The 24,180-nt window shown below is 38.3% G+C and overlaps 1 protein-coding gene across 4 annotated transcripts in view; it reads right to left on the reverse strand.

The window, feature by feature from the left end:
- Positions 1–24,180, reverse strand: part of TP63 (tumor protein p63) — a 219,381-nt gene that overhangs the window by 133,509 nt on the left and 61,692 nt on the right. For all 4 annotated transcript variants that reach the window (XM_040621450.1, XM_008705162.2, XM_040621451.1 and 1 more), the window contains exons 2-3: positions 4,285–4,413; positions 3,136–3,268 (exon numbers count right to left, since the gene is read on the reverse strand). In XM_040621450.1, the coding sequence (XP_040477384.1) occupies positions 3,136–3,268; positions 4,285–4,413 (262 nt within the window). The remainder of the gene's footprint in view (positions 1–3,135; positions 3,269–4,284; positions 4,414–24,180) is intronic.

The following is a 24,180-nucleotide window of genomic DNA, read 5'->3' on the forward strand; positions in this document are numbered from 1 at the left end:
TGATGGTGACCTGAGCTTCTTCAGAGGAGGAAAAGTGTGGAGTCTACTATAGGACTATCTCATGGGGGAAGAGCAGTTTCTCCACACAGGCATCCCTAATCTCATAGAACAGACAGGTACTTAAGAAAAAATAGAGCTCAAGTTCCTCTCAAATACAGTACCCTGGAGGAAAAATGAGAAAAGATGGAGTCCAGTAGCATGGGTAGGATACTGACACTGCTCTAGAATGCACATGGCATCCTAGAGAAGTTATTTAAGCCCTTTTTCCTTTGATTTATTAATTTATAAAACAGCAATAATAAATTCTATCTCACAAAGTGATTGGAAAGATTAAATAAAATATCAAATATGTTAATCATCACCAAATATTGATAGCTTAAGAAAAGTGTAGTTTCAAAAATTTGTAATTTAGATTTATAATGGGAAAATCTGGATCAATTTCAAATTGAACACACACTCTGTTTCAATCAGGTCAGTCCTCCTAGCAGCATTATTGAAAATCTATTTCAAGGAATCAATATCAAGTATTTACATATATATAAATAACTGACACTTGGGAAAAAATGTTGAATGTAAATCAGTAATTCTCTTAAATATCAGTATTTCTTAAATAACAGTAACCTGCAATCCATACAGCAGTGCATTTTTAACTAGACACTTATCATGAGGGCAATGGTATCTATGTAGTTTCTTGGCTTTCTCCCCTTCTCCATTCTTCCCTTTTTCTAACATCATTGTAGAGCTTCCATGACTCTCACTCAGATACTCCACTAGGATTTCTCTAAAGTTTCCTTTAGATGATTTGTAAAAGCACCAAAATGGACTTTAAATGACTAAAGTTTTGGTCAAACAGCAAATCTGGGTACTTTCCAGCAGAATTGAGAAAACAGTGGAAGTAAAGGATAAAGTACCTAAACAGTGTAGCATTTTCCACACGGACAGGCCATAGTAACAAAAGAAAGAATATGAGAGGCAGAGGGGACAGGAAGAGGTGCTGCTGTGAATGTTCAAGAAGAGAACAGTCCCCTGACTGGAGATATTCTAGAATTGTGCTACCCAATAATCTACCAACTAGACACATGTGTGGTCATTTAAACTTGAATTAACTGAAGTTAAAATTAAGTTCCTCAGTGGCACTAGCCACATTTCAAATGCCCAAAGGATACGTGTGGCTAGTGGCTACTGCATCGAATGGTACAGAATATAGAACATTTACATCACTGAAAGAAAGTTCTCTTGGACAGGACTGCTTGAAAGAGAAGTTTTTGACTTTTTTAGATAACTTCCAAGTCTCATTTCACAGGAGTTCAAAATTTCCTGGGGGTCTATTATATGACAGCTACTGTAACAAATACTGAGCATGACAAAATACGGCCCCAGTCCCCTTGAGAGACAGAGACATTAACAAGGATAATATTGTATAATAAGTAATAGGACTAAAAATAGACCTATGTTGCTTCAGAGGAATGATCTCTAACTCAAACAGGGGGCGAATAGTGATATGGAAGTTTTCCCAGAGAAGACAGGATAAACTGGTTGTTGAGGGATAGATAGGAGTTGGCTAGAGGGGGGGAAGAAAAGCAAACACAAAAACAAACAAACAAAAATACCAAGATGTTCCTAAGGAGAAAATTTCTAAATATATATATATATGAAAGGGCATGGCACATTTAGAAACCACATGCTTCTGTGTGTGAAAGTGTGTGAAACAAGAGTAGAAACCTTAAATAAAAAGGCTTGAGTCTCCATTTCAAGCTTTATATAAATTCGCTTGCTTTTATGAGTTCAGAAATCAGAACAGAAAATCCTTGAAGAGAATATAAAAGATAGGTTTGCCTAGGCTTGTGCTACCTATCAAGAGGTGATATTATTAAGTGAATTGGAGATATCCTAATTTCGAAGTCGCAGTCAAATCAGAATTTACCCCTACTTAGGTTTAATTGTATACAATCCAAGGCCTTGAGGGACCTTCCCTGTGGATTTATCCATCCGTTTCCTTTCACTAGCTTGAAGATAACTGAGAACAGTATTGGTATTAGAATGGAAGGGGCCACTGAAGAATAGTTATTTTCCTTTTATCAATTTAATGGCAAAACATCAGTATATTTGCAAAGTTTCAACTTTAATTTTTGGCTGTCCCCTCTTCCCTTTCCTGACACACCTTCTCCCAAAATAAAAAAAAAAAATAAAAAAACAAAGTACAGTCTAGATCAAAAAATATATAGTGAAAATTCCAGTGAAATCTTCTATCAGAAAAGAAAGGCAAGGTATTTTTAAAGTGATCTCCAAAATCATGTCCACATGTGATCTATGAAATCCCCACATTTTTCTAGAAGGATTTGTTTGTATGAGTTGTGTGTGTCTGTGTGTGTGTTTGTTTGTTTTTTTTTTGTTTGTTTGTTTGTTTTACAGAAAAAGCAGGATTTGTATGGTGAATGAATAATAATTTAAAAAAAAAAATAAGACAAAAAGAAGCCCCCCACCACTATGTACTACACAAATACAGAAAATTTCATCTAAATATTTCAGAAAAGTGTTTTATTATTATTAACCTATTACACTCCTGGTCTCCCCATTTTACAAATGAGAAACTGAAGCCTAAGGTCATGAGTGACTCAGTGGCAAAGCAATCCCCACAAAAAATACTATTTTATGTATTACTTACCTTCTTTCTCCTTATTCTATTACTAGGTACTTACATCTGTACCTAGATTCACATCGAATTCACTTCCTCCTCCTTTATTTAAGAAGGATAGCTCCATGGAAGAGGCAGTCTGCCATGATATAGATAGAATTCGGATAGAATTCAAATCTAGACTCTGGTTCGGACTTGAACTCGATCTCCCGTAAAACCCTGGACTGGTACCACCCTCTCCAAATTGGGATAGACAATTCAGATAAAGAATGTAAGGGATTATTCCCAACCCACCTTCCCCACACCATCAGAAGCATATGCAGTAAGAAGAGTTGCAGAAGATGCAAAATCCACAAACACTTAATCTTCTCTCCGCTGACCACATTGACTCTGCCCAATGGCCTTGCCACCTGCCTTTTCATATCCCATGAAATACACACACTTCACAGAGATGTGGACGGCATGCGCCACAGATTAAAGGAGAAGTTCCTGCCACTCACCCACATGGGGTCACTGAGGTCCGAGTCCTGCATGCGGATACAGTCCATGCTAATCTCAATCTTGTTTCTTGCACCATTTTCTGATGGTTCATCCACAAAGTTCAAGTCAATGGGCTGAACTGAACATATGGGCCTACCATAAAGGACAAACAAAAGTATGTTAGGCAAGGAATGGGACTAAAACACAAGCACCCAGTTAATAACAATGAGCTCTCTCTGTTTCAAAGTTGGCAAGGCTCATTGGTTGGAGTTAGAAACTCTAGGTTCGAATTGTGGGTCAACCACATGCCAAATGTTTCACCTCAGGCAGTTCAAACCTAAGTCTTATTTGTACAATGGGAATCATGATCCATGCCCTTGTCAGAGAATTGCTAGGTGGAACATGGGAGAGAAAGGATGTATCAGGAATTGAGAATTTTATACCCTATCTTGTAGGGTATCACATACTCTGATATTCTTTTCTCTTCCCCTGAATTTACTCACTTACCCAAGCTCAATCTTGATAAAGGAGATAATAATCATTTTCCTAGTAAGGGATGAATGACCAACAAAATTTAGTATTTTACCTTCTCAGGGGGTATTTATACTGTAACAGCAGATAAGAGTCTTTGAGCAAAAGGAACAGATATTGGGTATCAAGGGAATCACTGGAGACGTTATTTGGAGTTAGGCAGGAGAGCCTCCCCACCTTTTTTAAATTTCAATTTAATTAATTAACATATAGTTTATTATTATTTTCAGAGGTAGAGTTCAGTGATTCATCAGTTGCATGTAATACCCAGTGCTCATTACATCATGTGCCCTCCTTACTGCCCATCACCCAGTTACCCCATTCCCTCACCCCCTCCCCTCCAGCAACACTCAGTTTGTTTCCTATGATGAAAAGTCTCTTATGATTTTGAGGAAAGCCCTTCTGATCCTCCAAAATTATACCACCTTGGAATAATGATCTTTTGGTGTTGTAAATGGAATAAACCTGTACTGAGTTTTGAACACAGAAATACTATTGGAGGATATAAATTTTTCCAACAATATTGACTAGTTTGTATTGATTCTAGAAACATGCCCTAGTAAGCAATATTTTTACAATCTCCATTTACCTATTATAATAATTCAAGTACAACATGTTTTTGCTTCTTTGATACTCACTGTTCCAGAAAATCCCAGATATGCTGGAAGACCTCTGGACTGAGGAATTCACTTGTCTGTGTGCTCTGGGACATAGTGGATCGGTAATAACTTTCTTTCCAAGAGAAATGAGCTGGGGTTTCTACGAACCTTAAGAGGACAAAAATGAAACTAGAATTACAGTTTCTGTATTTATGATATAGGATATCAAAACTAAAGCATATTCAATCAAGAAATCTCAGGTGAATTTTCAGAACCATGGAGGCATATAAAGCAAATTTCAGAAGTTGCATGATTGGTGTTTTGTTGGGCAGTGTCAGGGATCCCATTTTGCCATAAAGTCGGATAATCACATCCTCTATCAAATTCTTTTGTAACTAATAATGTTGTTACACTCTACACTTCCACTACCCAGCATCTATGTTCTGAAGATTCCAAAAAGAAAATAAACATTCCCTCATTAAGTCTGACAGCCGGAGTGACCTATTATTAAACCCGTTTAAATGTCTCAACTGATTATCTGTCCATTCTGCCTCCAGCAGGTAAAAAGTAGAATCAGAAAACAGAAAGGAGTTCAGAAAATTTAAATTTCACCCGCAGTAAAATCACCTCTCTCATAACTACCATCTTAGCATTGTGCCCAGGGACAATAAATGCAAACCTCGGAACCTAGAATTTTTTTTTTTTTGAATCACTGGTTAACTTACTTTGATGTGTGTGTGGGGGTGGTTTTTAACTGGAGTGTAAAATTCTATGTTAGACTAAAGGATAAGTAAACATCTGAATACGTTGCAAATGAATACCATTTCTGTTTGCTCCGTTTCATTGCTGGGTCCCCAAGTTTGCCTTTACTTAAATATATATATATATATATAACCTTGATCCCTATATACGTGAAGGAAAATACCAGCTCTCTCAGGTGATGCTGTCTCCAAGTCTGCATATTATCTACACAGATCATCTCATTCTATGATCTACTGTGATTATCAGTAGACTAATTTTACCCCAGGATGAAATTAGCTAAGCTCTTAATCATTACTGTTAATACCATAAAGCGTTAATAAATAGTGGACTAAGATAGTCAATCATCTTAAATTTGCAAATGAATACTCTTGTCTAGTTATATAATAGAAGATAATAGCATTGGGTTTATTGTTGATAATTTCCAATCTATATGGAGAAGCACATTCATTTACTCAAGTTAAACACATAGACAGAATCTATTCTTTACTAGCAAGAATAAAGGCCACTGAAAATAAAAAGCAAATAAGACTGTTTCACTCTCTAGAAGGTATAGAAGGTAAGAAAAGAAACCAAACCTCTAATAAATATAGTAAGAGTATGTATAACACTATGAAAGTATAAAGATAAAATATATCATCTCATCTGAGGGATCAAAGAAAGAGCCTTAAATAATCCAGAGAAATTAGCTGTGCCAGGTAAGGATTAATGATATGACTGAGCAGTCTATGGCAACAGCAATAAACAAAATACTAAAATGGAAAATAATTTGGTGTATGTGAGAAAATTGGAAGCAACTCTGTTAGCACAGTGTTAAAATCTGGGGAAGAGAATGCTGGAAAACAGAGCTGGGGAGAGAAGAAGAAAATTGTATGCTATGTTCAAAGAAGCTAAGGTATTTCAATACTTCTAGTTTTTGCAAAACATTTTTAAATGAACTTTTTATTTTGAGATCAATATAGATTTACATGCAGTTGTAACAAATTATACAGAGAGTTCAGGCACCCTTTATGCAGTTCCCCCAATGGTAAGTCACAACTTACAAAACCCTTAAAAATATTATAACCAGGATATTGATACTGCTACAATCCACTGATCTTATGCAGACATTCTTAGTTTTACTTGTACCCATTTGTGCACACGCACGCGTGTATATGTTGTGTATATATTTAGTTCTACCCAAGTTTTTGATCATGTGTGGGTTGGCATATCCACCCTCGCAGTATTAAAGAATTTGAAGGATGAGACTGACAGAATACATTTCATATCAATAAATCCAGAAGCTGTGTGGAAGAAAGGTTTAAGAGCATATCAGTTTATGCGCAAAGTGGTTACACCAGTCCAGGGAAGACAACAGGATGCTAGCAGAAGTAGGGATAGAGAAAATGGGGACAAATTCACTTATTAGCAAAAAGGTTAAATCAGACATTGTTTATGTTATGTTCATGTTTTCTCTCTAGTTTCTGTCTGACTCCTAAAAGACCTTGCCTGTATCTCTGATGTCACCACTAACCATCTGCAACACCGTGGATGAGCCTCCCGGCTCCATGAACTTCAGCTTCCTTGATTGTGACATGGGGATAGTCATTTCTGCTCTGTTGCCTCAGAGATGCCTATGCAATCTGGGATTTCATCCCCACAAAGCATTTCCTGGTCCTATAATCTTTCTTCTCCAAACTTTCCTGGCCTTTTGTTGCGTCTCTTTAATGCTAATCCATCCTATTTTACTTGTACAACAATCAATCGAGCATAGAGGATTTTAAGTAACTTGAAGGCAAAGCTCGTATCTCCTTGAATTTCTTACTTTTATATTTCCTTGAGGTTTTAGTGGAAGGAACATGGGTTTTGAAGTGAGACAGACTTGGGTTCAAATTTTAGCTCTACTACTGACATGCTGTAAAGTCATGGTCAAGTAACTTAACCTCTTTGTACCTTATTTTCTTCAACTATGCTTCCTTCATAGGGTGGTTGAAAGGCTTACTTGAAATAACGTGCTACACATTTTCCATACAGTGCCTGGTAATCAATACACTGGTTGGATTAGATCAAGTACATAATTTGTACCCAGGAAATACTTGCTGAGTTGAACTAATTAATTAATTAATTTGAAAAGCTTCTTAAACCTGTAAAAGTGTCACACAAAAGTTTAATTTTATTAAAATTAAAGTTTTAATAATTTAATTATATATATATGTTTTAATTATATTAAACCTGAATTATCCCTCATTTCTCTGCAGTTCAAATTGTTCTTTCTCTTTATGTGTCCTTAGTCCCAAACAGTGCTCCTATTACCTCTCATGTTCTCCTAAATCACCTTTAGCTTGGGCTTGCTACATTGAATTGGACGACGGCCTCTCCCCTACCCCTACTTCCCACTCCAGGACCTCAAGCCTTAAGGGGATTTGATTACAAAAGTTGGGAGTGGGGTTTGGAATAGATCAGTGGTTTTCAAATTGGTTTCATGAAATTCTAGGGTTTCTGGTACCTCAGTGGGTTCACCAGATGTAAAGAAATGTCCCTACTGGTAGGGCTCTAGACACTCCTTACCACCAGCAAGTTTGACTTTTGCCTATCTTGAGTATATTAGTGTTCTGAGCAAGATTTCACTTGAAGAACAGGTTCTCTTAACAATGTAAAAATCAGTGGTCATAGTGAGAGGATCTTCAGGGTCTCTCCTGTGCAGACTGAGAATTGATTCTTGGTCTCTGAATAAAAATGGAAAACATTATTGAGAGAAAGGAAGGAAGGAGATCAGCTAGTGCCACAGGGCAGGAAGAGTAAGGAAAATCCTACCTATCTTCACCGGCTTTGCCTTTGGGTGAATCTCAGTATCAGTTTACTTATGGAACAATCACTCTGTTCAAATGGTTTTGTCAAATCAGTCACACCCAAAGATAGGAAGTCTCAAGTCACTTTTTTTTCTTTTCAACTTTTTCATGGATGAACTATCCTACACTCTTTGCATTAACTCAGCCAAAAAAAAAAAAAAAAAAAAAAAGAACCCTACTCTGTAGAAGTGACTTGAAAACCCCAAAAGGTATCTGCTAATAGTTTGCATTCCCTCCTGCTCTTCCTGTTCTGCCCCAGAAGTCACCACTCAAATCTCCTGCATTAAGTTTCTTTCAGCACTCCAGATCTAATATTTCAGAGTTCAAAACAACCTTAATATTATAGATAGATTTTAGAATTAATAGACCTCTCTGAGACCATCTAGCCTACTTTTTCTTCTTTAATAGATGGAAAGCTAAAATCTATAAAGAACCAGTTCACCCCAGCTATATTATATGCAACATAGGTCTTCAGCCACGGTCCAGGAAGAATAAATTGATGCATCAGACACTAACTTCCATCATGAATTACCCAACACTTGGCCTCTTGTAACAGTTCCCATACTTATCATTTTCTGGATATTTAAAGCCTCCTTACTCCCTTTTAGAACATCCAAACTTAATACTATGAGAGTAGAAGTACATTTGATTAAACATCCTCTAACTCACTTAACAAAATAAAACAGCATTTAGTAGTGATGCAGACCAGAAACTCACTGGCTGCTCCTAGACTTCCTGACTCAAAGGCTCCTTTGACAGGATGTCATTCCTCTTGGTAGAGAGAGAATGTGGCATGGGGAACTCTGGGAAAGCAGACATGAGGTGCCCCCTCAGTAACTGTGCCCACACTTGGAAAGAGGGGGTCACATATGAATCTAAACCTTTGAGGCCCACATAGAATGTCCAAGTCGGTTGTGCCCTTAAAGATGGTCTAGTCTTGCTACCTTATTTCACAAGGAAGCTAAGGCTGAGACCTGAACAATTTAGCCTATATCCATCGCCATGCCAGACTACTGGTTAATGAAGGCACACTGCTCAATATTCTGATCACTTCCTATTATTTTACTATTATCTGTGTTCTCGAAAGCCGTTTAAAAAAATAGTGTAGTGAAATTGTTCAGATTTTAAAAAATCCTCTGTGAATTTATTGCTATACTCATCTAATAATGTGTTTTAGTCAAAGGCTTATGTGCAAAGGACTCAACAATACATATATTGAGTATCATGTGAAAGGCTATGTGGGGGATTTAGCGATGAATGAGACATGTACCTTGTTCCTTTGAAAGTCTTTCATAGTTCAGTGCCAGAAATAGAACACCTTCAAAGTTTGTCTAATTTTTACCTTTTGTCATAACCTTTTGTGTTCCTAATTTCCCACTGGACTGTGACCTTCTAAAGGACAGAAAAGCCAGCATGGGCCATTCATTTTGGTTTGTGCTCTATTTGCCTGGTGATTGGCAGGAAAGGATTGCCATTGATTATGACAGGATTTCACTTCACTGGGCCTGCTTTTCCAGTTTTCCACATGACAATTTTAAGCTCAGAGAGGATAAGGAAATTGTTCAAGGTCACTCAGCTAGTAAATGATAGAATGGGGCTGGCTATTTGTTTGTTTATTTATTTATTTATTTATTTATTTATTTATTTATGTTAGAGCTGGGCTTTAAATTTAAGATTGAATGACTTCAAAGCTCATGCTTTATTAAATTATATATGTTATATATATTATATATATATTTTTCTAATTTTCTAATTTTCATTCATCTTAAAAGTTGAGCAATATGAGGTGTTTTTCATAGTTAGAAGAATATTTTTTCCGTAAAAGAACAAAATTTCCTACTAATTCTGTCTCTTCATAAGAGTTACCCTTTTCCTTCAAATGAGCAGGAAATAGTGTCGAAAAAACAAGTATTGATCAGTGAATGATATTGACAGATTATCTGTTCTTTCTGCAAATTCTCAATATTGATAGGAGTTGACTCTCAAATGTAGGGTAAGAAAAAAGACAGCTGAGGTCCCTATTGTTTTCCAAGGGGACTTGAACACTCAAATACTATGGGAGTGTTCCCAGTTCTCAGATAGAAGTGGTTTAAAACTCTGAACCTGACTTGTTCTTCTGTATATCCATCTATCCATCCATCTAATCTATCAATCCATCAAATTATTTCCTAAGCCTTTATTACCAACCTCTCTGGATCTTCCCCAGAACAAGTCTTCCAGTTAGCCTCAGGAGCATTCCAAATCACATAATTCTATTTTTATTTTTAGTTTGGAAACACTCTTATATTTTCGGTTTACTCTGCTATTATGATAACCATTATGATTATTAATTGTCACACTTTGTTATAGGGATGCCAAAGAGCACTTTGATGCCCCTTAATAAATTGCCCCATCACTGCATGCAACAATGCTGAGAGCCCTGGAGGAGTAAATTTATTCATATGCCTGAGATATGTCCCCTTCCAGAAAGCTACTTATATAATCTAACTCAAGTCCATCAACATCTTTTCTTCATTAAATGGAATTTTTTCCTTTTCAACTTCATGTTGAAAAATGACCAGTCTGTTCCTTATCTCTGCATTCACCCCATCACCAAACTCATATGCCAGCTTCACTCCTGGCAAAGAAAACTTAGATGGATAAAATGCATTTAGATATATCTTATGCCTTGAAATATTGATTTGCCACAATTTGAACAACGAGGTGTCATAACCAAGAAATTTCATTTTATATTTTATTACTGAACTAATTAATTAAATTCTTAAGAAAGTCTCCTTTGTATCTTTCAATATCTGTTTATCCTCCATTCTGCCATAATTAGGTCACTTTCCTTTCATATTCAGAAGACTTTTCTCTTCCCACTACCAACTGTCTGAAGAGCTGATTGCCCACAGCTTGCTTCTGCCATAATCCTTTATTGTGTATACCAAACTCCCAATTCTCCTATCAAAGTCTATATATCTAGTGTCAACTCACCAGTTACTAACTCTGAGGGAGTGATCTTTTTTTCTCTCAAGTACCAAATCCTCTAAGCCCCCTACTTTGTGTCCCATTCTCTATCCTAACCAATTGTTGCTTTAAAAGTAATGATTTCTCTGACTGTAGCCCCCATCTCTTACAGCCCCAGCCCACTGAACCTTCCTCCTGCCCTCACTGCATTTGTCAGCAGTCTCTCCCAACTGATGTGTAATCATCAGTCTTCACTAAACAGCATTTTTATCCGGCTACTTCTTCCATGATTTAGAATTTACAATCACTCATCTTTGTGCCCTGGACAAAATCTAATCAGATCTCACCCCTCATCCTTTTCATTTCTTTGGGCAGATGCTCTTTTCCAAATTATTCAGCCAGCTATATCTTACAGGATGTTTCTTTTCAGCCATGAGTCTTTTCGAATTATGACCTCTTCTACTCCATCATCTTCCCCCAGGTCATAATCTTTCCTTTTGCTACCATCCAGTACAAACCTCAACTCCCCTACAAAGGGTACGCTAAATGTTTGCATCCCCTCCAAAATTCATAGGTGAAAATTTAATCCCCAATGTGATAGTATTTGGAGGTGGGGCCTTTGGAGATGATTAGGTCATGATGGTAGAGCTCCCAGGAATAGGATTCATGCCCCTATTAAAGGGGCCCCAGAGAGCTCTCTCCCCCTTCACCATGTGAGGTTACAGAGAGTGAAGACTGCTATCTAGGAACCAGGAAACAGAACCTCACAAGAACCAAATCTGCCAGAACCTTGATCTTGGACTTCCCAGCCTTCAGAATCATGAAAAATAAATTTCTGTTGTTTATAAGCCACCAATCTATGGTATTTCATTATAGCAGCCTGAATGGACTAAGATACTAGACTATTTTTTGTTTATTGTTTGAGTTTACTTCCTCAGTTTGGCATGTTTTAAGCATTCTTGTTCTTCGTTAATCCTATTATAATCTACACATGTTGAAATGATGTTTCCATTTTGTCTACACAGGTCCTCTAACAAATGAGGAACTGGGAGTCAAAGCCCATGTTACTATTTTCCTGGTTCTTTACAGCACAGAGTTTTATGAAAAAACCCAAAAAACAAAAAACAACCACCCCCCCAAACGTGAAAATGGCTTTATTTCTCATCCTCTATACTTTCTTTCTACAAATGAGGACTCCCAGGGATTTTATTCACAGTCCCACAGGAAGCCCACAGAGGTCTAGTCCTAAGCCCAGGGCATCCTGGGTCCCTCTGCAATGCTCTCAAGAAAGTGGATAATTAAAACTTTTTGTGGGGCACTTGGGTGCCTCAGTCAGTTAAGTGTCCCACTCTTGAATTCGGCTCAGGACATGATCTCAGGGTCGTGAGATCAAACCCACACACAGAGACTACTTGGGATTCTCTCTCTCCCTCTCTCTCTGCCCCTCCCCCTGCTCTCTCTAAATAAATAAATAAACAAAATCTTAAAAAAACAAAACAACCAAAAAAACCCTTTCTGTAAACTGAGCAGTCTCTCTAAATCCATGAACATAAAAAAAAAAAAAATTATCATCCAACATCACTCTCCTATAATCAATTGATCAGTTAATAGTCTGATCCATTTCAATTTAGAATTTGGCATCTGGTAGAAGATAATGATAGGGGAGACTTGAGTCCATCTTGCTTGAATGCCATTTTTTAACATTACAGCATGCAAATACAGACACATGCAAGCTTACACAGAGGGAACTTATCTATAACCTGCTCCTGAATTAGAATTTAGGAGATATTTGAATAGCTGTAATCACCATGACATCAGGGTTTGGATATGATAGGGTTTTGCACCAATTGTGAAGACCTGATAGGAAGTTCCTGTAGCAACCATGACTCAGATATGTGAGCATAGAGTTTTGGAAGGACTATGGGGAAATACTAATCTACAGATGTGTTTTCTTAGGCTTGAGGAATGTGCTAAACTGAATTTAGACAAAAAATAAACTTAAGAAAATGGGGGAAAATAAAAGTAGCGCTTTTTGGAGACAAATAGGAGACCAGAAGATCTCAGGGTTGGAGGACCTTATGGTCACCTAATCCACCTGGAGAATAGAGACCGTGGATAAAGACAGAGATCTCTCTATCAGTGAGAATGATCTTGCAATGTCAGTTGAGGAGGATGTCACCACCACATAGGGTTCTTCATTCTTTGTCAGACAACTTAAATTTGAGTTGTTTTTGAAATTGAAGAAAGTTTCACTGCCCTGAAACCTCCAGAAATTCATCTGATTCATTCAGAAAATACTCTACTTATTGTGGCCTTCAATCTTTTCTCATAGACCTATTTTGGGAATCTGGTCATAGCAACAACCTCACACAATAAATCCAAAGAAGAGGACAAAAGAAAAAATGCACATGCCGACATATACATAAATGATTGTATTTGATTTTCAAAGATTTTATAAATCTCTTCCACATTTCCAACCCAAGTCCCATAGCTGGAAGGCAACTTAAGGATCTGCAGTGTAATCCTTCATCTAGACCAGTTGTGGACACATTACCACCCATGGATCAAATCTGGCCCACTGCCTATTTTTGGGGGAAAAAAATTGGACACAGCCAAATTTATTTGTTTATGTATTATATATGGCTGCTTTTGAACAACAGCATAACTGAAAGAACTACAATACCAACCATGTGGCCCACAAAGCCTAATATAGTTATTGTCTGGCCCTACACAAAAAAGTTTGCCAAGCTCTAATCTATATGAAAGATCTGAGATTTTAAGACAAATTATAGTTTAAATTGATTAATATTCTGTGAAGTTGGAGAAATTTTCTTGTGTCCAATTATATTGGGGAGTATAAAATAGGAGGGGAATTACAATTTGCTCAGCATAGAACTCACTGAATGACAAGCAACTTGAAATCAGAAGTGGACCTAAAAATAAGAAATGATCTTGGATCAATGAAAAAAACAAAAAAAAAAACCCATAAGCCCAAAGGATATGCTTCTCACCCTGAATGCTTACAGACTACTACCTGATCATTTATTATATTCGAACACTAGAAGATGATAAATTATCATCAGATCCAGTCAAAGCTTCTCTTTCCTTGCTTCAGTGCATATTTTGTATTGTAATTATTTATGTATTTGCCTAATCATCTCCCTTAATATGTAAGTATTTTAAATGTGGATGGTGACCCAATTCATAGAACATATCTCACACACATAGTGGTCAATATTTTATTGCTACATAAATATTGATTTCGCATTCGTTATAGTTCAGTATGAAATGACATCCACATACATCTCATTTGATAGTCATATTCTGAACTGTGTATCATCTGAACCATACGAAATCACTATTCTGGAGGTCAAAAATGGTGAGATATAGCAGATGCATATGGCTCAAATTCATAGAATGGATATTATTGTCAATATTCTGCAGCTGAATAGCTGATTAAAAGACTTGTTAAGGTCATATATTCCAAGAATCAGTGGCACATCCAGCTCTTGTGCCTCATTCTTAGGAGTGATTAGATGAACCACCCACAAAGAAAGTAATAGTGAGTTGACATTTATATTGAATAGTAAGAGATTTTCTGTTTTTTTTTTAATATAAATTTGCCTAATCTGTACATTTTATTCTAAATATCATCTACAATTTATAGCAAAATAATTTTACATGTTTATTGGCTATATATGTGAAGGGTTGAAGAATTAGTAGTAAAATTAAAAAAAAACCAAGTATGACAGGAAGCAGAGAACTCAAGAACAAATTCTTTGGAGCACCCCACCCCCACCAACTTGCTAAATTAGCTTACTGGCTTCCTTCAAAGTAAGGGCACCATATATTTTCACCTGCCCTGGCTCCATTTGTTCCAAGTCTTGGTACTGAGAAGCTTAACTTAGAATTTTTAAGATGTATTTTATTTTATCATAACAAGTGATAAGATTTGGGTGGGATAAAAAATAGAAGTTTTTAAACATTAAAAATCAATTATCTTGCTATTCCTGATCCTCATAAGTCCCTTCATTTTCTCTGTTATCTTCATTCTACTCCTTTGGACCTTGCTTTACCCATTTTACAAAAGGGTTTTACAGGGTCTATCTTGTGTATAAAGTTCACATTAAGGTTTATTTAATCCCTTCACATTCAATGTAAAAATTGTTTATGCCATGCCTATTTCAATAATTTGTCCTGGTAAATTTTATTCTAAGTAAATTAAATATACAAATTGGCTAAAGGGAGGGAATAAATTTTATATAATAAGAAACCTTGAATTTTAGAGATTTTTTTTTTCTGAATGGGATATGATACATATTAAAGGCTAGTACCTAGCAGTAATGTCTGATATTTAATTAATAGATCATAAGGATTTATGTCTTAAGCAATACATTTATGAACATTGTTATGAGAAGAACCAGGAGAAAAAGAGAGAGAGACCCTCCCACCTCTGGTTCATCTTCTATCGACTTCTATATATATATTTTCAGATCACTTATCTAAAATTGTATTATATATTTACTTGTACATTGTCAGTTTCCCCCCACAAGAATGTAAACTCAATGGGAGCAGATTGCCTTGTTCATTGCTGCATCCCCAAGGTCTTGAACAGTCCCTGGAAGTGCTCCCTAATGCTTGTTAAGACAGAATGAGAGCATAGCGTTTTCCTGGATTGGAATACTATCTCTATTTAACTGTTTCCTTCTTCAACTACCCCCCACCCAAAGTTCCTAACACTGCAATGTTAGTCATTGCCTCAGTTCCACTTTAAAGATGTGAGGAAATTATGTTATGAATAGCTAAGAAAATTCCACATTATAGCCTCCCAAAGACAAAAACTTACATATATGTAAGATATGCAAAGATACATTCATATCCCAATAAATAAAGAATTCCTGGCATAATAATGGGACATTCATAAATATTTGTTGAATGAATGAATGAATGAATGGCCTTTGTTCACACAGACTAGCAGAGTTAGTATACAAATGGAGATCAAATTGTTTCCCAAGCCTTTATTCTTTCTGAAAGTTCACAATGATTTCTGTGGGGGAGTGGGTTTTTGCAACAGTGAAAGAGAAAAATTAAAAAAAAAAAAAACAAGCCCAAGAATAAAGAAACAGGTATACCTCAGAAGCTCCTGAGGACTTCGATGTGATGATAACCCAGTAAAAAAGGTTCCCAATGGTGATCCTGAGTGAGTTCACACGGCACATACTCTTCTTTGTTTAAAAAGAGAAGTATGCCTTATTCTCAGAAATATATACCTTCCAACATTTTTTAAAAATGCTATTTAAAGAGTATATTTTATCTAGAAAATGGAACTGCCCAGAATGACATATTTCTTAAGGGCTTCTGGTAGATACATTTTGTTTTTACTAAGACAATATGGCTCTTTGTTCTTTCTGATCACGTCTTGTCTTATAGTACAGTTTCTTATTTATAGTTTCTAATGGAACAGTTGGCTCTTGGAGACAAAGTTCACATTACCATTTATTTATTTCAGTAGTCTGACACAGTAGCAGGCACCAAGTGGGTGTCAAGTAAATGCTTGTAGAAAGAAATATTTGGAAAGTAGAGTATACATAACAAAGCCGATATCTAGAGCAGAAATAACAGTGAATATTCGGTTGCTTCTATGGGCAAGGATCTCTGCAATATGCCTGACATGCATTAATTTTCACATCTTATGATGTAAATACCACTATTATCCCATTTTACAGATAAGAAAACTAAACACATGGTATGTGGGAGGATGGTGGGTCTGGAGTATAAAGGATTTGGTTTCAGAGTCTCTAGTCTGTTAACTGCAAAGTCGATAACTATGGACAAGTTATTCTGCCTTTCTAAGCCTCAATTTCCATATCTGTAACAGGGAAAAGTGGACGGAACCTACCTCAAGCAAGAGGGGAGGCGTTGGGATCTTACCGTGGAAGGCTGTCCCACTTCTTCAGCAAAGGGCAGTCGGTGTCACACTTTAAAGTTCAGCAGAACTACCTGACCCACATTTGGAAAACACAAATTCCGGGGCCCTGCCTCCCAAAGATTCTGTTTCAGATGATCTGGATTGAGGCTCAAGAATCTGCACGTTAAAGAAACTGCATGTGCAAAGATAGGGCTTGGGGGTTCACCTACATTCTAATCCCTTTGAAGTTTTTATCAAAAATGGAGCACCTTGATAAATCTAAATTTTCTCCAAATATCCTCGCACAGGCAAGGTATTATCACAGTTTCGTTCACTGAAATGTGTTTTTATCAGCTAAATAAAACAGTATGGTGTAATAATTACGGTTAAATTTTTAACACATCCTACATGCTAGACATTATTCTAAATGCTTTATGGATATTAACGCACTTCATCTATCCAACAATGCATGATGAAGTTTGACTGTTAATCCTCATTGCATAGATCAGGCAACTGAGAACATAAGTAACTCCCCGAAGGACACACTCAGTACGTGAGGGCAGCAAACTCCGCAGGCTGGCTCCAGAGCCTGTGCTCCTACCTCTCACACTGTGCTGACTGTCCCAGGGACAGGCGGAGGTCAGAACCCTGGCTTCCAGGTGATCTTACTCAAGTCCCTGCTCTTCTGTGGGATTCAAGTTCCTCCTCGAGGAAGTGAGGGGGCTGCCCCTAGTGATCTCGCAGGCCCTCTGGTCCAAAGATCCTATCATTCATTTTACAGGAGATTTTTAACCTTGTTATCTGAAGGTCGAAGGCTCTAGAATTACCGACAGTAAGACACATTCCCTCCTGTAGAACTGGCCCATTATTATTTTTTCTTTACCTGCCAATTCAGAAAACTCCTCGGAGTCACTTATCCTCTGTCCTTTCTTCTTGGTGAGGAAACCAAAGGCACTTCAGTCTAGAGCCCGTAGTGAGATCCGTCTCCACAGACTTCCTTCTAGAGTCTGGCTGTCTTTGTTTAATCAGGCTTCCAAAGTGTTTCCGCCTGAGCCTGTTTGAACCTCATTACTCTCCCAAAGAGGCCCACCAGCTTCTTGTCCCAGGTTTCCTATTCTCTTGAGCAGCAGCTCTCTTTAGAGCTAGCTCGTCCTCAGTCACATGTGTACAGACTGTCTTCCTCAGGCCTGTACTTCTGTGCTCCCATCCCCGTCCCCGCTTCAGCTCTCGGGTTTCTTCTAGCCTCCTAGTTCTCAAATGTGGCTACACATTAGAATACCTGGGGGCTAAAATACAGATGCCTGGGTGCTACCTCAAACCAATTACCTCAGAATTTTGAAGAATGGAATCTGGGAAGGAGTATTATGGATTTAGAAGTCCCACAGGAGATTCTAATGTCTGGCATCTTTAAGCAACATTGGTGTCTAGTGCTGGTGATGCTCTCGTGGGGGGATAAGCAAATCGGAATCACCTGAGCAGCTGACTCCTCTTTATCTCCAGGGAGGGAAGTCTGGGCATGTGAGGCAAACAAGGAGTCACCTTCCAGGTGGTGTGGAGAAGCCCTTGATGAAACAACGTTCTAGCTGAACCTCTAAAAGCAAGATGGATCACTACACCTTCCTCTCACCTTAGAGGACTATCCTGTGGCTTCTCTCTGCGTCCTGTACCAAATTAGTATTTCTAATCATGAAGAGTAATGCAGAGGAAAAAGCCCTTGACGGTGAGATCCATATATTTTTTTTTCTCTGTCTGGACTAACTGGCTAGGGAGCTTGTGGGGATTCCCGTTTCCTGTCAAAGCTTCTTTTTCCCCAATGTGTACAAGAAGGTAATTGGATTCCTAGATAATCACTAAACTTCCTTCCTATTTTATTACTCTACCATTTTAAGGCCCCAAACCTATTGCTCCTCAACTGTTACACAATCAGCCCCAGTTCTTTCTACATTCAGCTGGCGCCAGACAACCCACCTAGGCAAACCTATTCCCAACCCCTGGCGAAGACGGCCCACTGCCAAGCCAAGACTAGGGCTGCAAAAGCTTTTTTAAGCTTTCTCGCCATACCAAGAATTACTGCTGCCCAAGCTTCAGTTCAGGCCTCTGGGTCTTCACAGAGGTCCTTCCTGTCAGTGTCCTCTGGCAGTCACCCCATCCGACAGCAGTCCCCCTCCACATTTCTGGGCTTCCCACCTCCTGTAGGAAGGCAGTCCAGCGAGCTGGACTACAGGGTGACTGCAGTGTGGCCCTGGATGCCTTCTGTTTATTCCCTTTGTCTTAATGGGAGGTGGCTGAGTCTGTGAGGAGGTGCTGGCTGACCAATGTGTGACAGAGAAGCAGTAGCCAGAGTCTCTCCCTTTCCCTCCCTGCCAGCTTTCAGTTGGGAGATGCACCGTCTAAATGTGTTGGAGAGGATGGCCTCCAAGGCCACTTATACCGATCTTCTGTCTAGATACTGTGTACAAGTGTGTGGGGTTCTTCCTTTTTTTTTTCCATAAGTAATTGGAACGTACCTAAACTAATAATAATAAAAGTACTAAAATTCATATTTGACAAGATGAAAAATTAAAATGAGGAATCATGGGTTTTGACCTGCCCTCCAGTGGCCTAGATCCTTTCCCTCTTTGCCCTAGCTCCTTGACTTTTGAATCTGGGAATGGAGAAAGGAGAAAAGGAAAGAAGAAAAAAAAAAAATTAGCAAGGGTATTTTAGTTATCTGTAAAATAAAGGGCTTTGAGTCAGAGGTTGGTGGGAGGGATGAAATGTTTGCAGACTGAGTTTGCCGGGGAGGATGGGTTTGGGGCAGGGTTTGGTGGAAAAGAGATGAATAGAGTAACCTGTGAAAACTGGCAAGAAAAGCAAGGAAGAAAGGAACAGATGTGTTCCTTCTCAAGGTTATGAACTGGCTTTTCTTTAGCACCCTTCCAAAGACCAAAAAAAAAAAAAAAAAAAAAAAAAGAGAGAGAAATTTAAAAGAATGGAATCAAACAAATGTAAAAAACGAAACTTCTTTTGTGTTTGATTGCTCTGTGCTTCTTAAATGCCATATCACTTAGAGAGCCAACCCAGACTGGCCATCAGCTCAAAGGTATACGAAGCATGATGATATTAAAGGCATTTATCTGCATTCAGAAAAGAAGATTTCAAAATATGTCACAGGGAACAGGAGAGGCATAATTCCATAGAGAAAGACTCTCAAAGGAAACCTCGCTGAAGAAAAGTGCAAGACTCTCATGTGAAACAGAGGTCTACCAACTACCACCCACTAAACTACTGTTGTCTGCTTCCGGAAACTACTGTTGTCTGTTTCTGGAAAGTGCTTTGGAGCATAGCTTTGCACATTTGCTCAAGACAGGCTAGGGCAGCTCTCACATCACAGTGGCAGAGTCGAACAGTTGCAACAAAGACTGCATGGCTTATCAAGTTAGAAATGCTTACTGTTTGACCTTTTATCAGACAAGTTTGCTGACCATGACCCCCAAAATAAAAGTTTAAATGCATAATCATGAATATTTCAAATTACAAAGGAGGCACAGGGTGTGTCCGCCCGTTGGTCAGGTGGAATGTTTATAAAAATGATTTGGGATATAAAAAGATTTCTTTTTGTTGTTGTTTTTATTTGTATTTGTTTTTATTTTAATTCAATCAGCCAACACATAGTACATCATTAGTTTCAGATGTAGTGTTCAACAATTCATCAGTTGTGTATAACTGCGATCATACATATAAATGCTTATCATATAAAAAGTGTCATCATATAAAAAGATTTCTAACAAGTTAGATGCCAAAAGAACACCTATGGAAGGGTGAAGTATGGGTGCAGCGTCAGGGAGACAAGCGGGACGTGATGGCTACCGTGGGAACAAATTCAGAAGTCGCTTCAGGCTCAGAAGGAGCTGAGTTGTGCCATGTAATGCTACAGACTGCTTCTAAGCCAGATGTCCTATGAGCAAGGATAAAAGGAAGTTATGGTTACTAGGAGCAGCGTGGTTCTCTGGTCACCGCGACATCGTGGGAATCCTGGGATTTCCCTCCAGACTTTTGGTATCAGTGATGTTAAACTTCACTCCTAGTTGATGCTTGGGACACATCCTTGTGGCTGATTCTGTTACAGATAAGCACTTCCTGTTTTTCCAATAGGCAGCCCCTGTGCACAGAGCATCCCCTTGATGTTATTATCTGTCTTTATCATTTTTCTTTTTTTTTTTTTAAAGATTTTATTTATTTATTTGAGAGAGAGCTAGATCACGAACAGGGGGAAAGGATAGAGGGAGAAGCAGGCTCCCTGCTGAGCAGGGAGCCTTATGTGGGACTTGATCGCAGGACCCGGAGATCATGACTTGAGTGAAGGCAGAGGCTTACCTGACTGAGCCACCCAGGTGCCCTGTCTTTACCAATTTTTAATTTTAGCTTCTTGGAGCCTGAGGGAAATAGCAGATCACAGAGAAAGCTGTCTCCTTTCCCCACATAAATGCATTTCTCAATTCTATCCCTTGTATATATGCTCCTCATTACTACAAATTCTGCCTTCCCTTTCTAAGCTCAGTGTGAGGACAGACTTTAGGAGGGTGGATCCAATTTCAGGCTAAAAGGAAAGAGGAAATGAAGAAACCTTCTCTAAAGGACAGGGCTTATCCAGTGCAGAACAGATCTCCTCAGGCCTAATTCCCAGATTTTACAGAAGCAATAAACAATTTAGGGATCAGACAAGCATGATGACTTTTGATTAATGAGACTGATCTCATTTACATAGGATATTTAGAGCTCCGATTTCAGATATTCTATGTGACCTGCAAGCTTGTGAGGTCACATTATTACTACATTGAGCATAGAAAAAATTCAAATTTAGCCTATTGGTGTGAAAAAAATGCTATAGGTGCAGCTGTTTAAAACAGTGTAACTTCTCACTCGCCATTCTACCCACCTTCTCTTAAGGACAGTCAGCTGCTATCTGGAGCCATGTTTCCTACATCTTAGTTATCAAAACAACGTCATGCATTTCTTTATTTTCCAAAGTTATTAAGTTTGGTGCAAGTATGGTGTGACACCCTCTCTCAAGTGAATAAGTGACTTGATCCATGGAAAGATGATATTTAGTATATTATCTATTATAAGATGGTCTGTGATTGGTCCAGATGAGAGCGTGTGTTCATGGGTCTGGAAGGTTATTAAATGGTAGTAGCAACAACTACTTAGTCTTAGGGATGCCAAAACATGGAGCAGTTTAAGGGCAGAACACACTGTGTGTGTGTGTGTGTGTGTGTGTGCATGTGTGTGTCTATCCATATGTATTTACCGTGTACATTTATGTTTTAGCAAGTTATTGCAACAAATGGTTATGAATTAGGTGTAAAGATTCTTGGAGATTCTGATAACTCACTCTTAAATGAGGCAAGGTCTATGATAGGTAGTGGACTGAAGAGAAATTTCAGAATAGATTAGTGCCACAACGGGAAAGGAATGTAAGATAACTTTTTTTCTTTTTTTAATAGTTCATTTAATTATTTGAGAGGGAGAGAGCAAGGAGAGGGCAGAGGGAGAGGGAGAGACAGGGAGAGAATCCCAATCAGACTCCTCACTGAGCACAGGGCCTCTAATGGGGCTCAACCCCACAACCTGAGATTGTGACCTGAGCCAAAACCAAGAGTCAGCTGTTTAACTGAGGTGCCCCAATAAGATAACTTTTTATTTTGGGTAATTTTCAAAGGTTTGGCTATAAAATTCAAGCTACCATAAACTCCTTCAGACCTGTCATGGTAAAAGCTATAGATTTCTTGCTTCTCCAGTGTGCTGAGTGAGGCAAAAGCTGAAAAGTTCTTTTTCTAATGAAACCAATCCACTGCTCGTACAGAATTAGGGGGGAAAACGTGTGATAAATTCCATCTCTTTAATAGAGAAGTGATCATGGTGTAACTGTTCCATGATATTTTGGGGCTCAAAGTAAGCGAAGGGTGACATAAAAATACGTCCTCTATCGTATTTGTCTCCACAATGCATTTAAAGTCCAATGACTGAGAATCTAAGAAAATCCTATGATGTAAATTCATTACAATAAAATTGTCTTGAACAAATATGCTATTCCTTGGGGCCTGACCTCACTCAAGAAAAGAGAGAATGAAAATATATTTTATGACAGGGAGCATTACACAAGAAAGGGAAGTGTCTAATATAATTAAAGATAAAGATTCTAAAGGTCCATGATGGGAGCATTGGGAACCAATTGGGAACGTGAACTTCGGAATCCTGATTTTGCCACACTACAGATGTTTGACCTTGAGCAAGTTATATATAAACTTCCTAAATCTCAGTTTCTCATTTGGAGAACAGAGATACAAATACCTAACGCTGTATATTGCAGTAAGAGTGAAGTGTCTGGTCCAGATCCTGGCAGGTACTCAATAAAAGGTAGGTAAAGATTATCACTGTTCTAAACTGGGGTCTGAAATTCCCATTCCCTGGGAACGATGAGTCACAGCAGTTGTAATGAGGAACATGTTTCAGTTCCACGGACACTCACAGTTATTTCTCAATTTTATGGTCTCTTTTTTAAAAACAAAAGAAAAGCAACCCAAACCACTGCACAGAAATGTATATAGTGATAAATCAATTTCACACGAAGATCCGTTGCAGTGTATGTACAGAACCCAAGTTCTTCACATGGCTAGCTGCTTTGCTTGTTAGTGTCAGATTTATATACCATAATGGCTGGACCCAAAACACCACAAGATGGTCTCAGACTCAGCACTCGTGACCCTATTAAAGGTCCAGAGTCATTGGCCATCAGTGTCAGTATGTAATTGCAATAATCCTTGGCTGTCAGATACATACATACTAGGTTTTCGTGCTGATCGAGGCACATTCCCTAAAACAAAAGCAGTGCATTCATAGAGAGACCAAATGTATCCTCCCTGAGAACTTCATCTTCTCGTTGACCAGAAAAGATCCTACGTGATCCTTGTTTTAGAGTAAAAGCTAACTACAATGGAGAATAAATGCCATAATCTCAAAACCAACACCACAGTCAAACTTGACTTCTCACTCACACAAAGTCTTAGGAGGACATTTGCTTCCAGGCAGCTCTCCTGCGCAGCTTTCTGTAATCAGTAACTCAGAGACCCACAATCCTTCTATCCAGTCCAGGGTATCCTCTAGGGCCTCAAAAACTTCTTCTGGGTCCTCTCTATCCAGCCTATAGGTAAAAAGAGGAGGGAAGGGGAGAAAAAGGGAGGAGAGCGGAGGAGAAAAGAGAGGAAGCGAGAAGGCATGGGAAGAATCTTATGGTAATCTTAGTAAATCTGGGAGTAGCAAGCAGCACTCCTGCCCATATTGCATGGGTTAGAACCAAGTCACATAGCCCCATCTCACTTTAGGGGAACAGGGAAAATAAAGTCAACTGTGGAAAATAAAACAGTTTGGTAAATACACACCAACAAATCTTTCTTTTTTTCTTTTTTCTTTTTTTTGACTTTGGTTTTGGTTTTCAGCTCACACTTTTTA

The sequence above is a fragment of the Ursus maritimus genome, unplaced genomic scaffold (genome assembly GCF_017311325.1).
Source record: "Ursus maritimus isolate PB19 unplaced genomic scaffold, ASM1731132v1 scaffold_4, whole genome shotgun sequence".
Classification (NCBI taxonomy): Eukaryota; Metazoa; Chordata; class Mammalia; order Carnivora; family Ursidae; genus Ursus; species Ursus maritimus.